The 26,838-nt window shown below is 40.9% G+C and overlaps 1 protein-coding gene across 1 annotated transcript in view; it reads right to left on the bottom strand.

The window, feature by feature from the left end:
* The window catches only part of cyth3b (cytohesin 3b), a 35,671-nt gene extending 14,291 nt beyond the window's left edge, over window positions 1–21,380 (bottom strand). Inside the window, exons 1-3 of the mRNA XM_075453807.1 lie at window positions 21,027–21,380; window positions 1,107–1,189; window positions 668–732 (exon numbers count right to left, since the gene is read on the bottom strand). Of these exons, the coding sequence (XP_075309922.1) occupies window positions 668–732; window positions 1,107–1,189; window positions 21,027–21,045 (167 nt within the window). The 5' untranslated portion in view covers window positions 21,046–21,380. The remainder of the gene's footprint in view (window positions 1–667; window positions 733–1,106; window positions 1,190–21,026) is intronic.
* Between the last annotated feature and the right edge of the window lie 5,458 nt (window positions 21,381–26,838).

Here is a 26,838-nt window from a genome sequence, read left to right as displayed (position 1 = left end):
AAGGGCTCCCGCTTTACTCCTCAAACAAGGTTTATAATGTGAACACACGCACACACAAAATGACAGGTGAGAGGCTCACAGTAAAGGTGGCTGCATGTGTAGAAGAGACAGGGGAAATCGTGAGCTGATACGTTGGCTATTTGGAATAATATCTAGTCTAAGCTCTTTTTTTTTTTTTTAAATCAGGGATGTTTATAAAGTACACAGGAGGTAGCACAGTTTCAAGGGACAAATATTCTTCTGCTCTCTAAAATTTTACTGATTTCCTGAAGATAAAATAATTCAAGTGTTCACCCTGAGTAAAATTGAAGGCACTTTTTGTTTTCTTGTAAACGTGGACTAACAAGTAAACATAAAGATAACTGATCTTGGATCTTTCCAAGGCCAAAAATGGCCGCAGGCACCAGCTTCTTTATTTGTTTCACATCATTCTACAATAAATATTGTGTTCTCGGACAAACCGTTTCAGGATTCATTAGACAACATGAGAGATATGAATCCGAGGCTCAAGGAAATTTTGTCACTATGTCAAATTTCAGTCATCCCACAAAAGAAACTATCGGCTAAACTTATAATTATCAGATTAACCATGATTTTACATGATCTTTACTGTCAATCATTAACAATCAATCAACTGGTGAAAAAAAATATGCCGACCAAAACTCACCTTTCTCCCACACAGGTCAGCTGTTCAATCTCAGTCATTACTTCTGCAATCTCAAACTTCAGCCGCTGCAAAGAAGGACTCGGTCACTCATTTCATACACTTAAATTTGTGTTTCATCAATATTGCGATAATATCGCGTTAGCCATGATAATTGCATGGCAAAAATCAGATACAGTTAAAACCCTTTTAACAAGATCAGTTAAAAGGTATTCTACATGGAAACATAATACAGCAGCTGCCTGTAAAAATCCTAGAACATCAAAACAATATTCAGTGCAATGTAATATCATTCGGCATGACTTTTTCATTATGCAACACACTTGAATAACTTGCTGTATCAGATTACAACCTGCTGAGAGTCAATCATTTTGATTGATTTCACCGTTAGCCCTCAGCCCTCCTTTATCCAACAAACGAAAGCAATGTCATTGTTACTCACTTCGATATCATCCAGAAGCTCTTTTTTCCTGCGTCGTATGTTCGACAGCTCATCTCTTTCCTCCAAAGACAGGTCCTCAGGCACTGGGAGATACCAAGAGTGGAGAAAATTAAAAGAGCACATGAGGGAGAGCGAGAGGCAGGGTTATGAGGATGGATTAAATTAATTCACTCTCCAACCAACCAGTCAGAGTCATGGGGATTAAGCCTGACAGTGCATACCTGTTCAATGATTCCATCCTAAAGCCATTACATAGGACCTAAATTAATGTGCTAACAGACAGAGGTGCCATTTCATTTCGAAACCCGAGATTAAATACAGCAAAGAGACTGAGAGGCTACAGGCCCCGAGCTCAAGGTTATATTTGCAGCCTTTTATTGTTGTGCATATTTATTTTTTTTATCTAACCCAGCAGGTGGGTGCACTGTTGAGTGTTCCTTTCAAAGATGTAGCATTTTTTATATCCCTTAATAAGTATCAAGATCGTATTTAGTGCAATTTCGATCCATAAATACAGTTTATTAATTGGTGAAAGCTGTTGTTGGAGGAAGAAAGGAGAAAAAACCCATTCATTTAGATTAGCAAGAGCTTGATTGGGTACACCGTATCCATTTGTTCAGAAGCACCAAGAGGTTTTTGAAAAGTAAGCATGAGATTACAGTTTCTTGATTTCCAGTTGCTGTACTTCATAATCTCACTAACGGTAACAATATTTATTACAGTTGTAGAGAGTGTAAAAATAGCTTTCTTTCTTTCTAACAACATGTTTAAAGAAAAACACGACATTGCTAATTTTGCGCTTGAATGGTACTCGTATACAAAAGACCAAGAATAAACAGGGTGACTTAAGAAAACATTCATTTTTGGACCTGGCAGACCTGTAAAAATTGACTTTTTAGCCTCTCAAGGATATCAGAAACTATTTGTGTGCCAAGCTTAGGCCTTTGATCGTGGACTGTAAATAAGAGACAATGGTTACATTTACTTATCGACTGCCTGAGAGATTGGCATTTGATTCACATCAATGATTTCATCATAGAGCCAGATCTCACGGTACTTGATACCTAAAGTTTGATTAGTTCTTGTTGAGACCTCATCTTTTTGGAGGTTACATAGCATTTCACAGTGACTTCATTTTGTCATATGTTCATGGTCAGAAGGTTTGTGGACTTTCTTGAGTCATCAAATCATAATTTTGGAATAGGCGCAGCTGCCGATTTCATTGAATTCATTTTTTTGGTACTTTGAGAACAAAAACCGTGCTGTGCACTGCCAGTAAATCGGACAGAGGTTAGATATCCCTAATGCCTATATTTTCAAAACTCAGCAACTCATGCAAAAACTATCTTGATGCACATAAAAATGCAGAGAAAAAAAACATACATAAATGATTTTCTTAAAAAGGAACAATATAAATTAGATATGTATATATATGTAGTATTGTTGTGTATGCATCTATGTCTCATGTAGTTTAATAAATCGAGTTAAAAATTTCTATTCACTTCCTTGTGGCAGTATTATGCCCTTTATTTATAAAGCAGGTGTTGAAGGCAGATACACAAAAAAACATGTATGAGGAAGGACTTTCTCATGAGAATTTTCTTTCAAACCACAGAAACTTCCCTGTTGCAAAGCAGATGACTTCCATAAATAACATCCTGTGTGTATGACACACACACATACACACACACACACACACACACACAAAACCACTGAGCATCTGGTGGGCCTGTCCCCTCAAATATTGGCTTTCTGATTGTCAACTCTCATCAAGCCCTCAATCATCAATGTTTAGAGACAATCAAAACTACAGAGACTGAGAGCTGCACATCACGCAACATGCATGTCATGACTGTATGTTCTCACAGACAGTGCACACACAGGTGTGTACACACTACGCCTGCTGTGCCATGCGCATAAAATTTACATTTCACACATGGCATTAACTATATTCTACACAGAATGTCCCAGAAGCCACCCTACTTATCCTTCATTTAACCATGCCACGTCAACCTCTCCCCCCCATAGACCCCTCGGAGTACCTCCCCCCTCGCTCCCCCTCACATCAGAAACAGCAATCCGTTTGAGACAGGAAGTAGGTCATTTTTACATGGCGCTATACCAGACTGCGCTTCCCCTACGCCGTCTCACACACATGCACACACTACCCCTCCATCACGCGCTTTGTCCGCCTCCACTCCATAGCGCTTGAAGTGGGGGTGAGCGTAGATTCAAATCCCACATCTGAATCATACCACTAAGCAGCTTTGCAGTTCAGGCACAACCCCCCCATGACTGTGAATAATGGTGGAAAAAAAAGGGGGAAGTTATTTCCTCTCCTCTGTATCTGCTGCATCTCTTTTTCACACTGTCTGAATCAATCCCCCTTCTCAGTCTTGCTCTGAAAGACAAAGTGACAGAAGTAGCATGGACTATTAGGTTATTATGTTCTGAGGGCACGGAGCTCTTGTTATCACAGAAGAGCGGTCGATCATGAGAGCAGAAATCCAGATGGGTCTCAAGATACAGTAGACCGTCTTTCTCACGCACACTGATGCTCACAGCACTCCCAGCTTTTACCAGACTTTACAGAAACAGAGAGAAGTCGTTTTAAAAACATTTATAAAATCTTTAAAGAGACTGCAACTTTTATGGGCGATTATCCACACAATAAATGCAAAGTGGGTCAAGTGATAATGGTGTAAAAAATACCATGTCTAACCAAGACTGAATGATGACTCACTCTTAATTTGCCAAGATCTCGTAAGAAGCTTATTTTTTCCCGGCTCGACTGAAATGAGAAAAAAAAATTCACATTGAAAACTCTGACAGGGTTCATGGGTGTGCTCCTTCTACCACTGGTGATCCTACATGGATCAATTCTGTTGATAGACATTTTAATGACAAAATAACTATTTCTAATGATACAGCTGCAAGTAAAATCTGAATGTTTAACTTAGGCAAATAAATATATGTGAATCCTGTATGAATCAACATCTGGTGAATGTAGATGGAAGAACAAAGGAAACGCAAGAGAGGAGAATAGCGAGCACACTTTTTTGTTCGAACACACACACATTACAAAAAAATGCAAAAAAAAAATCTCTATAAGTGCCTTTCGTGTGAAGTGCACAGAAAAATGTGCACTACATTTCCATGTCTATGAAATCTGGGTAAGATCCATCTGTGGAGGAGGATTTTCTACCTTGTGAAGCAGCAATATTTTCAGAGGATTTGAGAGCTCCAAAACATGAAAGAATCCATCACCTTCAAGTTTGTGAACAAGGCACAGCAATTTGATTGATTAGCTTTTACTGGAAGCTATGAGGTGTGATGAAGGTGGCTCATTAAGAAGTTAGCATAGATGATGGAAGCATGGCGCTGGACAGTATCTCTTCATTTAAAGAAGGCCACAGAATGACACTTTTCTCAACTGGACAGATGTTTTATCTCTTCTCTTTGTCATGAGCTCATCATGGAGACGGAAAGTTGGTTTCATCCAATCACTATCAAAGAACAATTTGAAAGTACCCGGCCATTTCAAGGTTGTTTCCGTGGTTGATTGAGTAGATTCTCAGTCATCCAGGTCATTGTAATCTACTGTGATTCAAAAGAGGGCAACTGTACTTCTTTACTTGGTTCTTAAAGAAGTTTTACCTATATATCCTATCATCTGATTGGAGGAGATTTTCAGTTTATAAGCCGTTGTTGGAACACACACTTTAAAGACTCAAGTTGCGAATGTCCCAACAACAGCATATAAAGTCTGAAACTCCCTGAGTAAGTGAAAACTGATGAAGCTTTATTGATGTGTGGTAAAACATCCACAATAATAACTAAACTAAACTCCAGTTGCCTTCTATTCAAGCTCTTGAGCGCTTTCTCACGGATGACTTCTGCGCAACAAACGATGCTTCAGTAAAGTTAAAGGGTCCTGACATACAGTCAAAAGCTACCAACAGCTACCAAAGAAGACAGCTTTTAGTCCACATAAATGTGGAATATCTGTCTGGTCAGTTTCTTTGAGTTTGCATTATGAGACTCCTGGCAAAGAGTCGGTGGGAACAAACAAACAAACAAAAAAAGTCAAGAAGAGGATGTGTCTGCTTTTTTAGAGGCACTAAAAGGATGCTTAAAGTCCCAAACATTGAATAAAAGGACAGACTAGCCCACTGGACATCTTCACACTCTCTGCCTGTTGCTGTTGCTTTTTTGTCTACAGTCAGGTTGCCTCATAAAGCAGTAATTGTGGACTGAAGAGACCCTGCAGGGCAACTTACGTCTGCAATACGCAAAGCACTCGTCCGTCCCTCCTACTCTGGCTGGAAGAGCTCAGCTGGACCGGAGAATGGGACAAATTGTCTGAAGAGACTAAGTCTGTCTCGGTTAACAAGCCCATGCTGTGTGTGTTTTGTAGCAAGTGCAGAAGTAATCTGATATAACTGTGAGGGCAACTACTACTATGCAGCCTGCACTGGACCTCTGATGCATTATTCATGAAAATCTAGGAATATGTGTGCGTGTCAGATGATGTGTGTGCAATTTCATAAAGGGTAGACCCTCTGAAAAGAAATCCACATTAGGTTATATGCAAACACTCTGCTTAACCCCAGAAACAGGCACATAGATTACCAATGCTTGCCTGCTCAGCTCTTTCATATTATGACATAGGGGGCTGCTGTTCCAGTTACAATCAATACATCATGCTAATAGTTCAAACTTGTATGTTTTACCTTTTCTTCCCCCTTTGGTGACCAAGTATGTATGCATGAGTAGCAGCCAATGAGCTGAAGTTTTCCAAACTACATTCAAGAAAAAGGCAATCGAGTTTTGTAAGCGTCCCTTTTCCAATCTCAAAATCTGTTCTAGCTCTCAGCTCCCGAGGACCTGTAACTAGGCAGGTCACCGGCATCTGCGTGGGTCAGGGAAACAGCCAGTAGGGTCAAAAGGGAAATCCAGCCAAGATCAATGGGCTGCCAACACAGCACTGAAGCATTTACTGGTTGTAGGCAGAAAGACCTGATTAGGATACTGATTTTGTTTATGTAGTGGCATACAATGGACTGGGATTTCACACAGCCACAGATAAATACAACACACTATAATTCTTATCATTTTGATTTAATCAAACTCCAATTCTGACAAGTTGAATTTTTAGAATTTCATCAACAAGAGGAGTGCAACGTACGTAGTAATTATCTGCATCTTGTCAGAATTACACTTGTTACCGCTGATCAAACTTAATAATTTTCTCTCACTGCTGCAGTTTTTATTCCAAATTGATCCCACTGATGAACCAAAGGATGTGTCAACTGTGCCGTGCACATGGACAATACACACATCATCGCTGATGAAAGAAATGCTAATTATTGGATGCGTTGCAAGCCAACGCATGATTTACTATTTTTCACACACTTCGACCAGTTTTAGTGAAACAACTCTTGTGATAGACATGAAGAGCTTGAAAAATTCAAACATTAAAATGTAGAAAATTCAAACATGTTGTGAATTCACTCGAATGCTTTGCAGTTAAGACGATGACGTTGTCAGCGCAGGCCACAATTAGAGAAAAGTCTTGTGACTCCGTTTTAAGTGGAACTTATTATGATTTGTGCTGCTCTAGATTTTCACAGGGGTCATATAAAGGAAGACACATCACATGCAAATTATTCATGCAGCAGATAAGAGAGGCTGTGTTTCAGGTCCGCTCATCATGCACTCTGACTCTTGTACAGTCTCAATGATGTTCTTTGTTGAAGTCACTGATCTCCGTTTCGGTTACTATCCAAAAAGCACAATCAATATATGTGGATGTCAGCTGTTGTCCATGATATATTTACACATTCACCCTGAAAATGACTTGCTTGAATAATATAGGATTGTCCTGTCCTGTGAGTATGGACATCATGGCAACAGGACCAGGGGATGTGAGTCATGTTGTTTACAGGCTTTTATTGGCAAATCACACAAAGGGTAAACATCACGGACAGTCGTGTCTTTCCTATATCCTTGGCACCGAGGTGTAGATACTTTTGTTCTGAATGAAATATTTGAAATATTTGAAACATTTCAGCTCCTGGCTAAAGATCTCTACAATAATGATGACAGAGGACAACAACAAACAGAGCCGGAGAAACGCTTCGTGATTTTCATCAGGCTTTCAACGGGACAATGGAAGGGATGTCTGCTGCAATCGGGGCTGGTCTTTATGTAACGATAGCAACCACGTAAACATAAAAAGGGCGTCAGTCCTTTCCCACACCAGACTAATCGTGGCGCGCTTACACAAGTTCACAACCCAGCCAATGCTGGATTGTGGTGTGCTACAGCAAATACATGCAAACCAGCTGAGTTGAGAATGCTGCAAGACAGTTGGGCATGACTCAACATAATTCTTCCCAAAAGGTCACATTTTTGTCAGATTTAGGGGGTAAACTATATATCAAATTGTCTTTTCTTTTCCCCGCTTTTCGTGATCACTGAAACGTTTGCTTTGTAAAAGTCCAGAGTGTATCTAAACCGTTTCTATCAGCTTGTTTTCCCGCTCATGTGAGCTGCAATAGTGGCTGGTAGGTGTGCAGTAATTGTTTTTCCCCCCTCTGTGTTACACCTACTCACAGCTCCAAAGTATGCACGAAAACACTCACATACAAAGCACTTACACAGGCACACACCGACAGCAAACTCTTTCCAAACTCCTGCCTCTTGACAGATGACAGTAGTGGTATGTAACTAGCCCACATTCTTCCCACTCCAACCGCCCAGTCTAGTCCAACAAGTCCTTTTTCCTCACGCTACCTTTTTAATCCATTTCTCTGCATTTAGTATTCTGGTATTATTCTGTTTCTCTTAACACATTTCAGCTCATTTCAACAGGCATGAAATAAAACGATCAAAATGACAGTCTTTGCCTCAATGGCAATCTTCATGAAAAGACTTAGACTAAGAATAGTGGGTTTGATAAATAATTCTTATAACCAGAGCTTAACCTTTTGGAATCAGATTACAAAAAGGAACCATCTGCTGAAACCCAAATTTATTTGTTTCAAATAAAGACCTTTCAGTCACTTTTACAAAATATTGTTCTGAGGTTTCAAGTTTATAATTACAACATTCGATTCGCATCTCTGACTGCACCGTTCACAATCTTTATCCGATAAGGAGAGGCTCAAGCCTCTTTCACATATGGGTTGTGCCTTGTCGACGCAAAAAAGACGTGTTGTTAACCCATCACTGTTCCTCCTAATAACTCGCATACAAAACAGAGGAAGATCAGCCCCGCATCGCTGTGTCGTTACAAAAATCAAGCTGAATTTGTGGAATCAGCTGAGTGATGATAGCACCATCCTTTAGCGTGACCTGTTCCCTGTTGCCAGCTTATTGTGTGGAAGTACACACAAGGTGGAATTGTTTCACCTCTGTTAGCACCTCCTTTGCCTCCTTATAGGGGTGACAGCGGCAGTTAGACTCGACCCCCTGTTCCGCCTCTGCATTCACACATTCATGATGAGCAACTGAACAATGTGTATTGGTCAGTCAGTAATAGGACATGTGTGAAAGAGGCTCCGATGTCCTCTAATGTACATCAAACTGAGTACAAGTTAGACATTTATTTCTCTGCTCCAAACAACACAAAACCTGAAAAGAATGAGAAAATCATCCTCTCATTGGTTTGCTTTTGAGCCATCATATCTAATGTTTTACACCATTTTTCATTCATTACAGTACAGTCTACATCTCACTCATGGTTTCTCTTCTTTACCAAAGAAATAAGCAAAAAGTTGATCTTGACAGCCTTCTGTTCCACCATTCACCAACTAAGCAAGAGTATCCCGACGGCAGCTTCGCTTTACCTTTTTTGGTTCTTTTATTATACATAATCCTCTTTATAATCTCACACTTAAAGAAAATAACTTTCTTGACTGACCATGGATTTAATTTTTACACAACAACATCAACTTTAAAGTCAAGAAGCCTGCACATTTTTTTATGTTAGGACTAGAGACAGATCTGCTTATGCAAGATGAAAGGTCCCCTCATTAAAAATAAGCACCCTCCATACAATCTACCAGCCCAAATGACTGATTACAGGAGAGCAATACAAGTGTGTGTGAGTATATATATATATATATATATATATATATATATATATTTATTTATCTATTGTTTAAATATTTTTTGGGGGAGCTTTAGGAACAAATTAAATTGCTGTAGTAGACAGAGGTGACTGAATACAAACTGTCACAAACCAAAAACATTTCCAAAATAAACCCTTTCCTGAACCATCAATTGTCTGAACAGCCTAAGCTTAACGAGCTGCTCTATAAGGTAGTCTGTCAGACCATATTATCCTGCATCTTAGGGCTTGGATACAATTCTTCGTCTGCTTTGAACATCTACCTGTAACTTTTTTTTCTGCCATGTGGGGCATAGCTGAAAATAAGTGGAACAACCTGCAATGTAGACCTCTCTTGTTTGCGTCATTCCTTAGTTGGTTCTTGGCCATATGCGGGAAAGAGACCACTGTAAAAAGATAATCTCTCTTTAAACAGTCCAGATCAGTGCCTAATAACTTTGTTAAGGCTGATGCTTTTGCTTAAGCGATTCACAACAAAACTTGATTATCTTCCATCTTGCCTTTTTCCTGTTATTTCACATTTCTTCTTTTTAGTAGTGACCTCTGATGACACCTTTTCTCTCCCGTTTACAACAACTTTGAACCAGTTGGCATTTGACTAATGCTTGACGTCATCTACTGGGCTCTACACTGTTCGCTTTTTGGAGATGCAAGACTGTGCATTGGTCAATTACGAACTATCCTTTGCTCTGCAGGGGCTGACATCTATGCAATGGAATACCTCCAAACGAATGTAAACCAGGTAGTAGGCCTTCTGCTAAGTCCCCCACAGTCCTAAGTGAATCATTCAGGAAATAAATGAAGCATCACTCATGGAGTCTGATAGGAGGGCCCTAAGAAAACAAAAAGAATGCACACTGTGCAGTGCAAGCTATTTGCATTGGATTCAAGCCTTAAATGTGGAGAATATAACGATGGAGAGAAAGTAAGGGAAACACTCCAGCTGCCAAATAGGAGTCTGTGTCCACTTTTCCTGTTCCCAGACAGCAGGAAGGAGAGTAGGTGGATGAGGAGGTGGAGAATGAGGAAGAGAGTTCATAACCAAGTTAAAACCTGAACCAGGATTGCTTTATTGCACAAAATCTGTGGGTGGTTCAAGTCAGGGGATCAGTGTGTTCCAGGCTCAGGATAAAGGGGTTTTCAGATTTTAAGCTTCTGCACACAGGGGCCCTTTATGTAACCTCTTAACTTAAATATCCCCAGTTGAGCCATGATTAGTGATTAAAGGTAAATGGAATCAGTACTAATTATTACCCTTCAAGGTAACACCATCAAACTCCAAAAAAGTACAGACCCTGCAAGAAATGTATGGGAGTGTTCTGAAAATTAGCAAACATTTAAAACACTTTAAGGTGGGTTACAGGCTTGCTCAGCATTTCAATAAAAGGATGAAATTCTTCATCTAATCCCCTACACTAATACGAGTCATACAAAGAGAGAACAGGAGGAAGCTCCAACGTAAAAAGATATGTAAATAGTGACTGGGCTGACTGGACAGGGTTGGCCGGAGCACATGGTCAAAATCCTGTACTTCCTCTTCAGATGCAATTCCGTTAGGTTTTAACATATCTTTTGAATATCAAATGTTCTCATCTAACCTCACCTAGCTGGCACATTTGTTCCCACTTCCTTTAAGACTGACAAGTGCTGAAAACCCCTAGTTCATTGGGGAAACTAGGCACATGCCTGACAGCTCACAGGTGTGACAACAACACACCTCCTGGGTATTTCGGCAGTGGAAAGCTGCTGATGCTTTCCGTATCACTTACCGAATTTTCCCCGAGGGAAAAACCACAACTATTGCTTAAGTTGAGGTATCACCTCTGAGCGTTTATCAGGAGATTAATGATGTAACATTTGCATCATGTTCCTCCGGTCACATGACATTATCAAGAGAGGAAGATTAAAATAGCAAAAAGCTTTTTTTTACGATTATGTGTGGCACCCACAGTCGCAAATGATGATGGAAATTCTGCGTGACAAAGGTCAACAATAAGATTAAATGCGTGTGTGAAGGAACCTGTGCCCAGGAGCCACTGTAAATCACTCACCCACTGAAAAAAAACCTCGGGACCATTTTATGCATGTGTATGTGTGTATTTTAGTGGTCATGACCCACTGAAAGCTATACTGGAGTATCAATCACACCCAATCATCATCTGTGGAAGCCATGACACTGACATATAACGAGTTATGTGCGGCAAGTGTGGGAATGTGGTAAACTAGAGAAAGTGTGTGTCATAGCAGTAGGGGGTGGGTGAAAGTGGGGCTGTGAGTTCAGCTGCCGCTCCTCTGGTTGAAACAGGGGGTTATCAGTGCACCTCTGGATTCTGGGGCCCCTCACCCTGACCTGCTCTGTCAAGGCTATTCATTTGATATTTTACAGTCTTCACAACAGCAACAAAGACCACCCTATCTTTAAAACAATGTAAGGAATAAGCATTTAAGGGTCAGGGCAAAGGAAAAGAGCCTTTAAATGAAGAGGGAGAAGCAGAACGTCCTGGTGACACAGCATACTATAAATCACACAAATGACTGAAAACACATGGAAAGCACTTCTCTTTTTCCGCTTCTTTTTTTTCCAGGGCTGCCTTTTTGTCATTACAGATGCCAAATAATATTCATGTGTGTTTGTATGTGTGTTTTTTTTCAGCAAACTAGTGGGGAAGTGACAGTTCCTGAGCCCCTGACCTATTACACACTAAGTGTTATCTATATCCCTCCCCATTTGATCTCCCGCATTTGTCTATGCATGAGGAGGGCTCACAGCTAATCCTGTGAGAGAATCTCTGCATACAATGAAAGACAAAAAATAAAACAAACTCACATTCATACATATACTATTTGTGTATACACATGCTCGTTCATAAGTAAGAAGAAGAATGAGGTATACACGGCTGGGCTAAGCTTTGCACCGCTAACCTACTTTGAGTTTCTGATTGCAGCTATCAGTCTCTTTGAATCTGTGCCACTGCTGCACTACTTCATCTTCCTCCCATAAGCATTACAAACTGTCTTCATGTGCAAACACACCGTCACTAGCACCCACATGAATAAACACACTGACAGGTTGCTCAAAAGTCTGTGTGTCGCATGGTCATCCCGCTGTGTTCTTCGAAGCCTTTCTCTGTTACAACCCGAGCTCGGCTGCCATTCTCGATCACACTGAGCCGTTTATGGGGACGCAACGTGGAGGCAAAGAAACTGCACGACTACGACGACCTCAACCTTCTTAATGGCCCCGGTGATGCAGTCAAACTCATCCTCTCTCACTATGAAAGATGAGTCAATTGTGCATGATGCAGCAGCTTCTCATAGCAAAAACAGGGGTCGGTAGAGAAAATATGCATATGTTGCAAAAAAAAAAAAAACGGGGAAAAAAACGAGTTATAGCAAATACTGAGGATGTTCTGTTGTAGTTTAAGTCACTGACTGTTACAAATCCCTTCTTAAATGCTGGGTTGGCTTTGGAGTGTCAATATCACAAGCAACAGGGAGAAGAGAAGAGGGTTGTGAGAGGCTGGAGGGCGGCCAGAGGCTCATCACAATTTCACAGACATCAAGGTTTCAGGTCATTTAACTGGTACAATCAGAAGTCTAACGATCAAACTTATCCAATTCACGATCATGCCAGCCTGAAGTAGAAAAGCAACAAAACCTGACACCAGAGACACTGAAAAATATGTTTTTGCTTGTCAACTGTCATATGTCTAAATAGATGAGTTTTCTCTGAACTTGATCAATCAAGCCAGTGTTGCATTTCTAGCTAATGATGCACATTTAAAAACAAGTAAAATCCTACATCTGTGAGGGTAAGAGAATGGTTTTTACTCCCTTTCTAGGAGTCAGTGAGCATGTAACCATTTCCCCCTCAGTTTAAGCTTTATGTGATCGTAGGAAAACAGCAACAACAATAAAACCATTGGCCGAGATATATCTGACTATCACTTAACTGAGGTATCGAACATTAATACTGATGTTATTTGTTGTGTATCAGTTGCAATTGTGTCATATTGTGACATGATACTAAAAAAAAAAAGTTTGCTGCCGTACATGTCAAAATGTTGAACCAAATGGCTTAATGAGCAGTGAGCTTCCCATCTCATGGAAAGTGCACTCATAAGGTATAATTTGTTCATTTATTAATCTCCATTTGCTGTTTTTAAGACGCCCCTAATGGCTCAGATTGTCACTCTGCTGCAGCCACATGCTGCTGGTCCTGGACCTGAAGTGTGGGAACTAAAATATAAAAAAGAATACACTGTCTGTTGAACTCTTAGTAGGAGACAGTTCAAGAGGCACAAAAGAAAGCAAGTGGAAAAGAAGGGTTATTTGGAATGAATGGGCAGACACATAAAACAACACTTTGTAGGAAACTTTAATCATCTTCCCCGTTTAGGAATATAAAACTGATACATTTGATGGAGGTTTGGAGGATGATATCACATGGTTTCATTTTTTCAGCAGGAAATGTGTAACATCTGTTGTTAGAAGCAAGCATTTGCAAGTCAGTATCAAAAGTTATAGCTGTAATTGATATTGGGACATAAACTACAGACAACTATAGCTCATTGCAAGTGAAATATAAAGAAATGAGGGGTTTCTCAAGACTGATTGTTATTTTATTTTATTTTTTTTTACCTTTGCAGCATCGGTGTCGGCCCTAAAAGTCCCATGTAGGTTGGACTTTACTACAGCCACTGGCTAGTGTGTTGTGCTGGCAGAGCATAAAGCTCTGGATCCACTAGCAGTCTTAGGGGATACACCTTTTTCCTGCAGGTCAAACAATCTGTGTGCTTACATAATTGTTCCAACCCTCCCTTTTCCTGTCTGTTCTGGTCAGTTTTCTCTTCCCTTTCCGACAAACCTGAACCACGCACACAAACACACAATCTCTCTCATGGAAGCCATGAACCCAGACACTCACAAAGGTCCAAGTGGAGCACGATGTTCTTTGCCTGAAATTTACTTCAGCACATGACTCCAGCCTTCTGGGAGTTTCAGCACACTCTGATTTCTCTTTCCTTGAGAGGAGAAAAATAGCACGATTTGCCTACCCTTTACGAGCCCCTTGAGTGTCTTAACACTGCAAAGACAGATCCCAATATGTGATTGTGTTGAGCTGTGGACCTTTACTGCACGGTTCTGAGTGGCAGATGAAAAGGGAAACTGGATATTTCCATGAAAACCCTTAAGCTGTTCTTTTCCTCCTGTGGTTCACACATAAGCCAAGTCTTGCCATCAATAGATCCTAAAAAAGTGTTTTAAATTTTTTTTTTTTTTTTGGCTAAATGGAAGACCAAATGGATTTACACGCATGACTCCTGTTCACTTGAAACTTAGCCCCGACTGAAGCAGTAGCTTATGTACAGAAGGAGACTAAATCCATAAAGTTGATTTCCATATGGGCCGGTTTGTCTTAAAGACTCCTGAGTCCCACTTGAGCCACTGAGGGGATGTCATGGGTAAATATCAAGTGGTATTTGATTTCCTTGAAAGGCCCAACTCAACAAGGGCCTTCTGTGTTCACCAAACCTCTGGTCAAAGATGAAACGTGCACACTTAACACGCACGTTATAATAATGCTGAGCCTCGCACGGGGGCCAGATGTCTTTTCTGTCCCTGCGACCAACTTTCAGGGTAGTCACCGAGGCATGGTGAGTTTGACTGTTTATGCATGGCTGCTGGTGTGAGAAAGCAGTGAGAGCGGAGCAGTCAAAACAGAGGAAGAAACACACTCTTAAAGAGAGGTGAGTCACACTAGGAGGATAAAAGAAAGAAAACATGCCTATGATAAGATACTAGAACTCACACAAGCATGTCCTTAACATATAGAAAAACTGCAAGGAGCAAATGTAAATCAAACTGCTTGAACTTCCCTAAAAATACTTAAAACTATTTAAGTCATATTGTACAGGAGATATTGGATATTAACATTTTCTTTTCAGGAGATTGAAGAGAAGATTGATACCACACTCATGTCTGTATGCCAAGTATGAATCTACCAACCGTTAATGCGTGCCATGGTAAAAGGATCTCATGTAAAAATCTGAACTTCCTCATCAAGGAAAAGAGGCTGCCCACCCTGAGTATGTCAGTCATACATAATGAAATAAGGCTTCTCTTTAGCTCATTCTTTGTTTGCAGTAACTTCACTGCACAGGAACTACTTCTTGCAGGAAAGAAAAATGGAGAAAAAGAGAAAAACAAGCTTTTCTATCATTGATGGAGTCTTAGCAAAACTATAAAGAGAATAAATTTGTTCTGTAGTTTTTTTTTGTGATGGCAGACAAATGATTTAAGAGTTGTACTGTCACAAAATTCTACAAAGCAGAGTTGCAATTCAAAATTTCTGCCACAACCAGTTTTGCTCTTTAGAGACGGAGCCAGTTAGCATCTCAAGTAAACCAGCAAACATCAATTACCAAATAAATATCAAAATATAGATTCTAAAGATTTTCTAGACTGATAAATTAATGTTACATTTCTGAATTATGTTTTTTTTCTTTTTTTAAATCAATTAGAGATTACTGAATTATTTGCAGTGAAAAAAAATGAGCCCACATTAAATGCTGGGTAGCAGAAATCATGGATGTGTTAGTGGATGAAAGAACAGATGATGTGTTGAGATGATCGAGTATCACTTTGACCATCTGGCTTTGTTTCAAAGTGGTCTTACCGCATGAACTTGAATTGACATCTGTGGAACCGCTTTAGCCCCGACTGATTTGTTTGTTTCATTCAAGTCAAGTCGTGACCTTTAATTTCTTCCTTTCTTTGCTGACTTAATGGAAAAGATCCCGGGATTATCGGGGATAAATATAGCCTGGCTTAAAATGCATAAGAATATGCAAATGTTTGCCACAACAGCTGTACACCACAAAATTTACAGTGAGTAAATGAGTGTTTTTGTCTGAAAACCGAGGTAAAAGATGAACATTGAAACTATTTTTTTCTTCTTCTTTTTTTTAACCACTGTCTGCAAATATATCAATGGTTGGTGCCAAGGTCTGGCAAGAAACAATTTTTCTGATATATGCAATTTAATCTTGCAATTTTTCTTGTGCATAGGTGCAAGTGATGGTGAGCGTGTCCTTCACCAGCCCTCTTTGACCATCAAATCCAACAAGCTTTATTGATTCAAAAAACCTTGATTTAGTCAGAGAGGACTAGAATCCCCGACAGTGGAACACAAAAAGACAGGACAGATAAAGGACAAGAGACAGAAGACAGACAGTGACAGGTGCGTGTGTACTGTGGTGCATAATGATGCATGCATGTGTGGAAGTTTGTGTTGTGGTCTGTAAGTAACCCCCGTATCCACCAGAAATAAAGCCGCCCAGCAGTCAGACATAAAGCAGTGATGTTGACCTTCAACACTCACCCAGGCTGTATCACAGCCGGTGTGTTGGGCATTGAAACAATTTCAAGTGTGAGACCGAATGCATGTTGAACTTAAACTTTTGACCATGAAAACCCTCTAGTGAGACTTCTTAACTACAAACAGACAGACCGATGTGCAGTAGGTATCTCTTAAATCATTTCAAATGTAAAATATCAGTGGTAAAAAAAAACAGTTATGATCAAATTTAAGATTCAATTTGCACAGTCAAAGTAAAATAATTGAATATTCAAAGCAGAGAAAAATACTAAACAATCACATTTGAGAAACTGGATTAAAAAAAAAACAAAAAAAAAAACTGGTTGGTAATCGTGTCCTAAAAATAACAATAACAGTTGACTGAATATGACAACTTATGGAGCTTCGTGTTAGTTCAGGCAGGCATAGAATCAGTGTAGATCGCAGGACCCTTTTGGTCCAACAGCCCTCGACTTTACTCTGTTTAATCCAATAACAACACTCTGAAATAAAATAAAACAGCATTTCATTGCCTGTTCTTCACATGTGTTCAAATTGTGTGCATCCACCAAGCAAAGTCACATCTAAATACAAACTCAAGTCTAACGCAATGCCTTGAGTGAAATGTTTTACATAGCTGGAGCTGAATGTAGCGTACACTCATTGGAAAAGAATAAAACCATGTGTCTGTTTAGGCCACACATGCTTTGTGCACAACTCTCATCTCTGAAGAGCTCTAGGTCTCTACTGCACGCCCCACTGCTGCTCCCTGACATCCTACAGGGCCCCAAAGATTTTTACTGCCACCCAAGCAGCACACAGGCCCTTACTGTCTCCTCAGGCTTGAAGTAAACATCTATGGTCTAGCAGTTTCCCCAAAGCCACAATTCTCTAGATCCCTACGGTGTTCGTGAAACAGTGACCCCTCTTAAGAGAGGTCAAATACGGACAAGAAAGAATCAGCCTGAAAAACACTATTTAAAGGCTTATTTATTCCTATTATGGCTTCAGGATGTTCCTCTCTTAAGCACTTCACAGAATATTTGCTGTGGAGGGAATACAGCAGCTGCAAAATCAACTCCCCAAGATCGCAAATTCTGCACATAACAGGAAGCTGCTGGCTCTATCCTGCTGCCGGCAGATGAAGAGCTCAGGGCTCTCTGCATCCAGCGCATCGTTTGTGTCTCTTTTAGCTTGAGTTGGGCTGAAGTGTGCCATAACCCCACAGGCCACACGCTGAAACACACACTCGCACACTGACCTGCCAGATTTAAATGGGTGGTTTTCACAAGCCTGTAAATGGAGCGGTCCGAGGCCAAAATCAGAAGCCATCTCAAGGCCTGCTGTGAAGCCAACGTCGAGCATTAAATGCCACGATTCATACCATATGGGCATCATTCACGCAGACTCCCACCTTACACACCTTATGCAGCTCAGCGAGTAATGTAAAGAGTACACTGAAGCAGTGGAAGCAGAGTAGGTCAATGGCCTGTCAAAGTCAGTCATGCAAAACAAGAATGTGTTACAGTAAGCCACACTCGGTCTGCTCCGTCCGACAGGCTTCACTGTGACAAAGCTTTGTGGGCTCTTGTTGGCCTATTGTTCACTGAGGGAGTATTGTGGCAGAAGGCATTGCTGAATGTCACACGCGTCACACGGATTACTGTAGACCTATTCTCTATAAGCTTTGTATAGTACAGGCAGCTCAGCAAAGAAAGTCCCAACATTTGTCAATGAAAAACAAATGACAGAAAAGCACGTCAACTGTTAGATACATTAACTGGAACAGGAGGAGGATGGCGGGAAGGAAAGTAACGCAGAAGGAAGAATTCAAACATGTGTCAGTGATACTAAACAGTCTGCAGCCATTATAGTTGCACCCTGAGGCTGCACGACTGGCTGTATATAAATCCTGGATCTGGCCTCAGTTTCAGAAAAGTGAGTGTCTTTACTTTGCAACCTTGCCAATAAATTTGACATTGACATTGATAAATTGGCTTGCAAACAGGGGGAGACACCTATGGTTGCACAAAGAAGTCTGATTGTACGGAGCTCCATCTCTCATTCATCTTATTGCTATAGCAAAGATTTTATTGCTTGAGTTGCCAATTCCAAATCTTATTCAGTGGTTTAATAAGCTTACCAAGAACAATTTGACTTGAGAAACCAGCGATCAAACCACTGACTTTGCATGTAGTGGAGGACCAGGTCCAAGTTGAGTTGAACAACAGACATGTTAGCCCACCTGCATGTCACTCATATGGCTAAAATGTGAAGATGTCGGTTCTTCTAACAGAGAGAACATTTCAAGCAGGAGAAGAATGTACCAAGTGAGATAGGAAAATAAATTAAATTAATCCCTATTGCAAGTGTGACCTGGTTTGAAACATGGTCATGGTTGGCCACTTTCTGTTCAGTGAGTCAGTGATAATAGAACAGAAGTGAGAGAAACTCCTGTAATACACTGCAGAATTGATTCTGTAAGAGTATCTAGTTCATTGCCACTCTCCCTCACCATCTTTCATTGGCGGGGCTCCATACATCATTGGCAATTTTTCATCTTTCTCTGGCACACACACACAAACACCCATCTCCAGTCGCACTCTCTCGTTCCCTTTCAGACATCTCACTATTGCTGCTACAACTACATCTCACTCTGTGTGGTCACAGGGGATTGTCACTTTTTCCATCCTCACACGTTTCCATCCTCCGACTCTCGATATCTCATTATGTCTGTCACATTTCAGTCTTCCCTCCCACTGTACTTATTGCATGGCAAAGCGAGGGTGTATCCCACTGTGAGGGATGACAGTCAGATATCGAACCTTGTCAACTGACCTGCCACCTACTCTCTGCATCCCCCCCCTTGTGCCTGTAATCCCAGCCAGCAAGACCCCCCATCCTGTACTTTGTTCTACCCCCCCCCCCCTACAGCTCTCTACTCTGTTGTGAGCCCATGCCTGGGCATGTGTAGGCGCCAATGTGTTACAATTATAAGCAGAAAATTACAAATGCTGTTCCCGACACTAAATTATGCTTTAAAAAAAAAGAAGCAAAAGGAGTGGGGGGAAAAGGCACTCTGCAGCCTTTTTAATTCCTGCTGAATCCAAGACTCTATATATTCCAGATGAGAGAACAGACAGTGGAATAAACTGCTTAAACACATCTTATCCCCCTAGGTCATGATCCATCCATCTTCACAGCAAATTGTGCCATCAGGGGAAAAAGAGAAATGTCAATTTTGTGTCAGTGTGTTATCCTGTGGCCACGAATACATGTGAGTAAGTGTTTATAGGCTCCTGGCTGCTGTCAGCTTTTCCTACTCAGCATCGCTGCAACATATGTCCGCGGAGCTACGCTGAGTGTGCCACAGGACAATGTCAGCTTTATGCTCAGGTGCCATGCCTGCAGCGCTCCAGCAATTAGCCGCATCCTGCTGCTCCGAGGGAAGCGGACAGAAAGCTGCAGACCACTGACTACCGAGAGGTGAGATGTTGCTTGCTTGCAGGGTTAAATCTTGAGAAATAAAACCGTTTCTGTACCGGTTCTGATCAACCCGACTTCAGGCCAGTGAGGTGGCCCAGGTCACCCCTGGAATCTGAACTGGCTTTTCCAAAACTATCCGTGGCCGGAGGTTACCAAAAGTTAACACAAATATTTATGGATTCAGTTTCACTCTGTTCAGTTTGAAGGAACTTGGCTTGCAGTGGAAGTCAAAATATTTGTACCCGTTTAGCAAATACGGTACCCTTCTTAAAGTCTGACAACCCATTCAAACTTTCCAACCCCACTCTCTGTGTGTGAGTGAATGCAGTGCGCACAGCGATCCATCCCTGAGAGCTCATTCTGAAAACAAACGAAGCTTTTTTTGCCGAGGGTCAATAAATGAGCCCGTCTTTCACGGCTGTGGTTGGATGACCGTGACAAGACCTGTTGGGCCAGAGTGACACCAGCCTCCACCCGACAAAGCCTTAAATACACACACAAGTCTACTGACTGCAGCACCAACACGGTCTCCAGCAACGCTTTGTCAATCATCCAAGCTTATCCACAAACGCCCGATAACCTGTTCGTCCCCCTTTTACTCTGGGTCAATCGAATCGAACACATCCAGAGCATGAGACGGCCTGTCAAACTGAACTTGTGAGACCACAGCACAGCGTTAGTGAGAGGGTTTATATTCAGGGGGGAAGGCAGCAGAAAATATTGTTTGTTTTGTTGCTGAGTGCATATGAAACCAACACACTGAGGTTGAATTCAAGTGAGCAGCCCTGACCATAGGCTTATCCTCATCACCCTCATTTTTTTTCTTCTCATTATTAGTAAAAGTATTAATATTGACCTGGCATAGAGGAGCGTGTTTTCTGCAAATAAATACAAAATCTGCGGTAGGAAATAAACCTGAGTGAGTAATGCAAGCTACCTTGGTTGTCTTCGTCCATGACTGCAGCCAGTTAACCTAGATATGTCCCAATAATCGCTCACAGAAACTTCCGTTGCGTCTGATATGATGCAAATGCGCGTCTTAATTTCCAGGTCGCATTTGGTGCACAGGTAGTCTCACGGGCAGCGGCGTCTCCCTGTAGGAAATGTTGTGGCCATCTACGCCTGGCGGTGAGAGTCAGCTCCTCTGGCCCCCGTGTGTCTGCCTGTCAGTCAGGGAGCGCCGAGTCTCTGTAGCCGCGGCAGATTGTCCTTTAGCCCACAGCGGCTGAGCGTAATATCGTTATCCCTTCAAATGCGCCTTCACTCCACGAGTATCAGGAGAACGATTTAAACGGCCGAGTCAAGCTGCCCATTGCCAAATAGGAGCGACGCCGGAAGTAAGGTCGTTTATTTGTCAAAATAAAAGTGTGGCATTGCGTCCGCCGAGCTGCGGTCTTTATTATTTATAGCAACGGGAAGTTGTTGCAGTTAGTGTTATTGTATTCATGGTCGCTAGGTGTTAATCCCATCCCAGCTTCGCCTCAGAGCTCGTGCTGCGCGTCAGCATTCATCACTGATCAACCCTCACGTGACTCCGGCCAGCAGTGAGATTATACCCGGACAAACATACTAATACCCTTAGTATTTACTGTTCTGCTCAGTTTAATTGTACCCTAATATTGAGCTGTATCATTTTGAAATTTAGAAAAATGACCATTTACTAATTAGCTACAACTGGTAAACAAGATGCTCAACCAAAGGAAATCATTACTTTCTGGAAAATTTGAAACAAAACTGCAGCCTTATTTCCATTTGTTTATGGGAAACTATTTGATGAGATATATAGGCTATTCAAGTTCTGTTTTGAGGTTCCCATTAAGCTACTTTTCAATATTTCCGAGTTAAACTGCACTTTTTAATCGATCACATTTAGTTGAGGGTGTTGCAAATAGGTAATATTTGTAGATTTATACTGATGAAACCACATATAACAAACACATTCATTATGATGCATTACCATAGATTAATGTACCTTGTAGTATATGAAGTAGCTTGAATAAACCCTGAATTATAGCAGATATGATTCTGCTATATTACTCTGTTTTTATCTTTGGCACTTTAAATCTGGTGCATAATATGCATGTTTATAATATTTCTACAAAGTCAAATGATTCTTCTATTGTAGTGAATGTTCGTAGTCCTTCTTCCACCACTGTATCTCCACACATGTGAGAAAACCTTTATAAACCCACCCTGCACCGTAAATAAGGCTATTACAGAGCAATGCCATAAAGTAAATTAGTTGCAAAATGTTAGAGTTAATTGTTTGTGAAAGAACAAAATAAAAAGCTCAAGGTTTTACTGCATTTCATGGATTATTTTGATGTCTGATTTTACATTAACTCTTAATCTGTAAACTATGTAGGGGCTAAATCAACATAGCTTAGTAAAGTGTATATTTCGATTGACATAGCACCAGGATTTAGATTTATACTGAATCTTTAAATCTTTTATTATCTGATAGCACTATATTATGATGAGCTTGAGGTTTTACACATGCAACACATTTTCAATGCACAATAGGAGGTTTTTGATATTGCTGTGGGCCTGAGATGCCCACAAATGTGTCCAAAATTGATTTATTAAATTAATCTAAGTTAGCCACGCAGCTGCACAACATGCTGTGGGCCAGCATGTTGTATGCCTGTGGTGTGTGGAATGCCCAGTAGTTTATCATTTGAAATATAAAAGCCTAATTTCATCTTGGATTATGGGTACTTTTTGGATGACACACACACACATAGATATTTGCACAGGCCGTTTCGACAGCACACGTGGTTTCAATTATAGCATTCCTGCTTTCAGAGGGAAGGAGGGGGTCTCACTTCCTGTGTGCATTACTCCAGTGGTGAAGCACGAACAGATGTTTTAATGTATTCATTCGTTTATTCATAGGTGTCACTTTGAGAAGAATGTTTCATTCTCAGTCTAAACAAAATGGCATTATCCAGCCATAACACAATCAGTTCTCCTGACGCTCTTTCTTGTGCCAGGAGATTTATTTGCTTTAGTTAAGAAGAAAAATGATTTGTCTCAATGTTCAAACGTAATCGGGCTAAATTGAATTCAAATTGCAAATAGATAGCGTGAGAAATATGCTAAATACTTTGTCTTCCTTGCCTTTAGATTCGCCACTTGCTAAATAAGTAACAAGCAGGCACTGACAAGCTCAAATTACTTTTTTTATGCAAGTTTGAATCAGCGGGGCTTTAGGATTACACAATCCACTGAACCCCCTTCAATCCAGCACAATCCAGTCTGATGCAGTCTTGTGCTGAATGACAAGAGAGAGAAAAAATATTAAAAGTTCCTGACATTACACCTGGATGAATGTTGTAGGAGCAGGATGGGATACTCTGCATGCGCACATGCATCCAAGCAGTGTTTGTTTTCTCTGCGCCCTGGTATGAAGCCTCTCTTGTGAAGATATGACTGTGTGTTTTTAAAAGAAACTTAATTCCTGGAGTTGAATGCCACTTTCTAGAGTGAAAAAACTAAAGGGAAAAATCTCTTTGCGCTGGAATTTTTGGATGCTCTTTAGTTCGATGGTGACCGGCAGGCACAGAGAGACCAAGAAAATATGGGGAATGTTTAGTGAGGGGGAAATCTAGCTGAAGTTCTGTTAGTTTGGGGCCCAGAAAGAGTGTCCCTTCACTTCCAGTAGTTTTCAGGTTTTACATACTAGGAGGACTGTTGCAAAGTAGTTAGCGCATTCAGCAAGCTCTGATTTGAGCACCCTCTCTGCTACACTACAACTGGTAAATAGGTCAGATGCATAATGTTGGTGATAGCAGGGTAATATGCTTAGATGAACAATTTTACTGCCCATTCATATCACTGCAGAACCTGTCAAGCTAAGCGTCCTCACTGAGAGATCCATTAAAATCATTTACACTCCTGAGTTTGGATCTCACTGGCACACAAAACATACTCTGCACGCTTTATTCCTCATGAAAGGAACCTCAGAAGGGCCCAGATATTCTCAGTGATCAACAAATCTAAGCATGCATGAGCAGCATTCAAAGCTTGAAGTCAACCAAATATCTGTTTGACTCTAAATTGGGTTCTTTCAATCTACAGAATAGGGGCAATGAAGTGACCCCTAAAAAACATCAGTGCCTTGAAATGAGCATTTGTGGGGTTGTCTGTTGTGCTGCAGAGGGTCCATACCCCCAGGGAGGTGCATGTCTAGTAGATTAGGCCAAACATCATGGGAAACGTCTGGGGTGCTCCTGACCGACTTCACGTGACCTGATTGAGCACTCAGACCACTTCATATGCTCCAGTCACCACAGCAATGCCCAGAGGGTGATCACCCCCACCCCCTTTACAACTCCCTAACCCCCCACATGTAATTACCCAGATAAGCAGCCCCCTGACTTCCCTAACCCCAATTTCTCAACTACTCAAAAATGTCTCATGAGCAAAACCTCCATCTTCTCTCTGCAAATATTCAAAGGATTCAATGATCCAGGCAACTCATGCTGTTAGGTGAGAAGAACCTTGGTCCACACTGAAATATTTCAGCCACTATAGGTTGGACTGCCTTTAAATTCCATTGACTTTTGTCACCATCAAAAGATTTATCTTCTTCAACTTGCTCGAGTTGATTTATCCTCCACCAGCTCCACCAGGATTGACAAGGATATTGGTAGTTCAACTCCCTATGTGATTATGACCCTGGACCAAACCAAACCCAGGGATGTGACAGGGTTTCACACATCCTTCCTGTTATGGAGGGCGACGGGGTTAATTTTTGGGTAATGGTGTGCATGTGACAGAGGTCACAGGAAGGAGAGTGTGGCAGGATTTCCCCCTTCATTCTCTTCGGTTTCAAATCCAGCTTCGCATCTCAACCACGTCTTTCCTGCCACCATCTCATTGAAGGGCAAAGTTGAGTTAATTTTCTGGATCCAAGGATGCATATGAGAGGAGTCTTTATTTTGACACACAAAGGGAGCAGTGTACCCAGGGGACCTTGAACATAAAGCTGTGAGTGAGTTCCCACATCTGAAGTACAGACCTGCAGCAGTTACATTAGGAAATATAAAGGTTATGCCTTTTAAGAATTTTACTACTGCACATTTAGTTCATTCTCAGGTTTCGCACACTGTCTGACATATTTTAGGCTCATTTACATGCAGACAGACACACTTCAAATACATGCATTTAACATAGATTAAATAAGGGGATAAACACTGAGGGTCACACCTTTATGAGATAAAAGCACAAGCATCGACATGCATGCAACTGCTAAGCAACGACCCATTAATACCAACATGACAGTTTATGTGTTGTTACATCAAAAATTGTGTATTTTGGCGCAGCTATAAGTAAATTTTGTACTCCAGCACAACGCTTGGTTTATTTATTTTAGATACAAGCAAGAGAGTTAATGTGTGAATAATTCCTCCTACAACAGTTGCACATTGACAAGCTCTTTTTTTTAGTTTGTCTGACTTTTTCAAACCTGCAATATGACTGCTGCAAATGTAACCACCCCATCCTCCTTATCATTCCTACCCCCCCCCTCTCTTTTCTCCTCCCCCATCCCTTTGATTTAGTTTCCAAGTCAGCTTGGAGCTTATCACACCACCTGATATCAGCCTTTGCTTATGCCTCCTCTCTCCAGCCAAACAGCATTTTGTACGGAGTAACTTATGTCTGTTCACAAAGAGGACTAAGACACAGTAATGCTCCACAGTGAAGCCCCATTCAACCAAAACCTCAGACTGTGGGTGATATGCTCAAGCAAATATCAAAGAGTAATGCATCAGCACTAATATCTTGGGGATTAATGTTTGACTACATTTATTAATCCGTTCTCTGTGCATGGAAGAGTGTTATAATATGTATTATCTATGACTGCCCCCTGTCCATGACTGTCTGTTACGCCGTTTGTTCCACATCACGCAAACAATTCTGCGAATATGTTTTTCCTGCTTCCTTTTGGTTGACTCTATGTCTGAAGAATGCAAAAGAGCCATAAACTAAAGGTTCTAATGTGTAGTGTGGGTTATTGGAGATAAATGTTAAACAAGATTGAGTAAGTCAAAGGAACCATGGAGAGAAAAAGCTACAAACAAAAGTTTCTCTTTAGTTTGTTACCATGTTTTCATCTACATTTCATGTCTGTTCCAAAAATCTCAGTATTTCCCAGATGAGTTGTCTTTAAAAGATGAGTTTTAAAGATCAGTTGATTAGCTTAGCCGAGCATAATGACAGAAAACAGGAGGAAACCACCAACATGACTCTCAAGAGTCACCTGCCAATAGGCTACTTTTATTATCAATATTTAACATTTTAAAGACAACAAAATCATACGTTACTCCGGCATGTAACGCTTTAGCATTGGAATAGAACCTCATTAATTCTACCTGCTCACCAGATGCTAACAGGAGCTTCATATTCATCCAACAGACATTTAAGTGGTATCACTCTGCTTACTTAAAGTGATACTCCGGAGCAGATTCAACCTGGGGTCATTTGAACCGTGATATCCAGCCAAGTAGCCCACCCGCAGTTTTTTCGATATTGGCTGAACATCAGCTGAGTTACTGAGTTATCCCGAATAGCTTGTACAAGGGTTAATGGATCCTGGCAGTATCTCCGAAAATTACCACACTAAAATCACATGCCATGACACCAAACTTCTACAGTAGTACAAATATGGTCTGTACTCACAAAACGATGCATTTGGAAGTTTGAAAATAGTCCAGGAGTTTATTATCATCAACACAAGCCTGATA

The sequence above is a fragment of the Odontesthes bonariensis genome, chromosome 21, assembly GCF_027942865.1.
Source record: "Odontesthes bonariensis isolate fOdoBon6 chromosome 21, fOdoBon6.hap1, whole genome shotgun sequence".
In the NCBI taxonomy this organism is placed as follows: Eukaryota; Metazoa; Chordata; class Actinopteri; order Atheriniformes; family Atherinopsidae; genus Odontesthes; species Odontesthes bonariensis.
The sequence above is the reverse complement of the archived record's forward strand: the minus strand, read 5'-3'. Positions and strand labels throughout refer to the sequence as shown.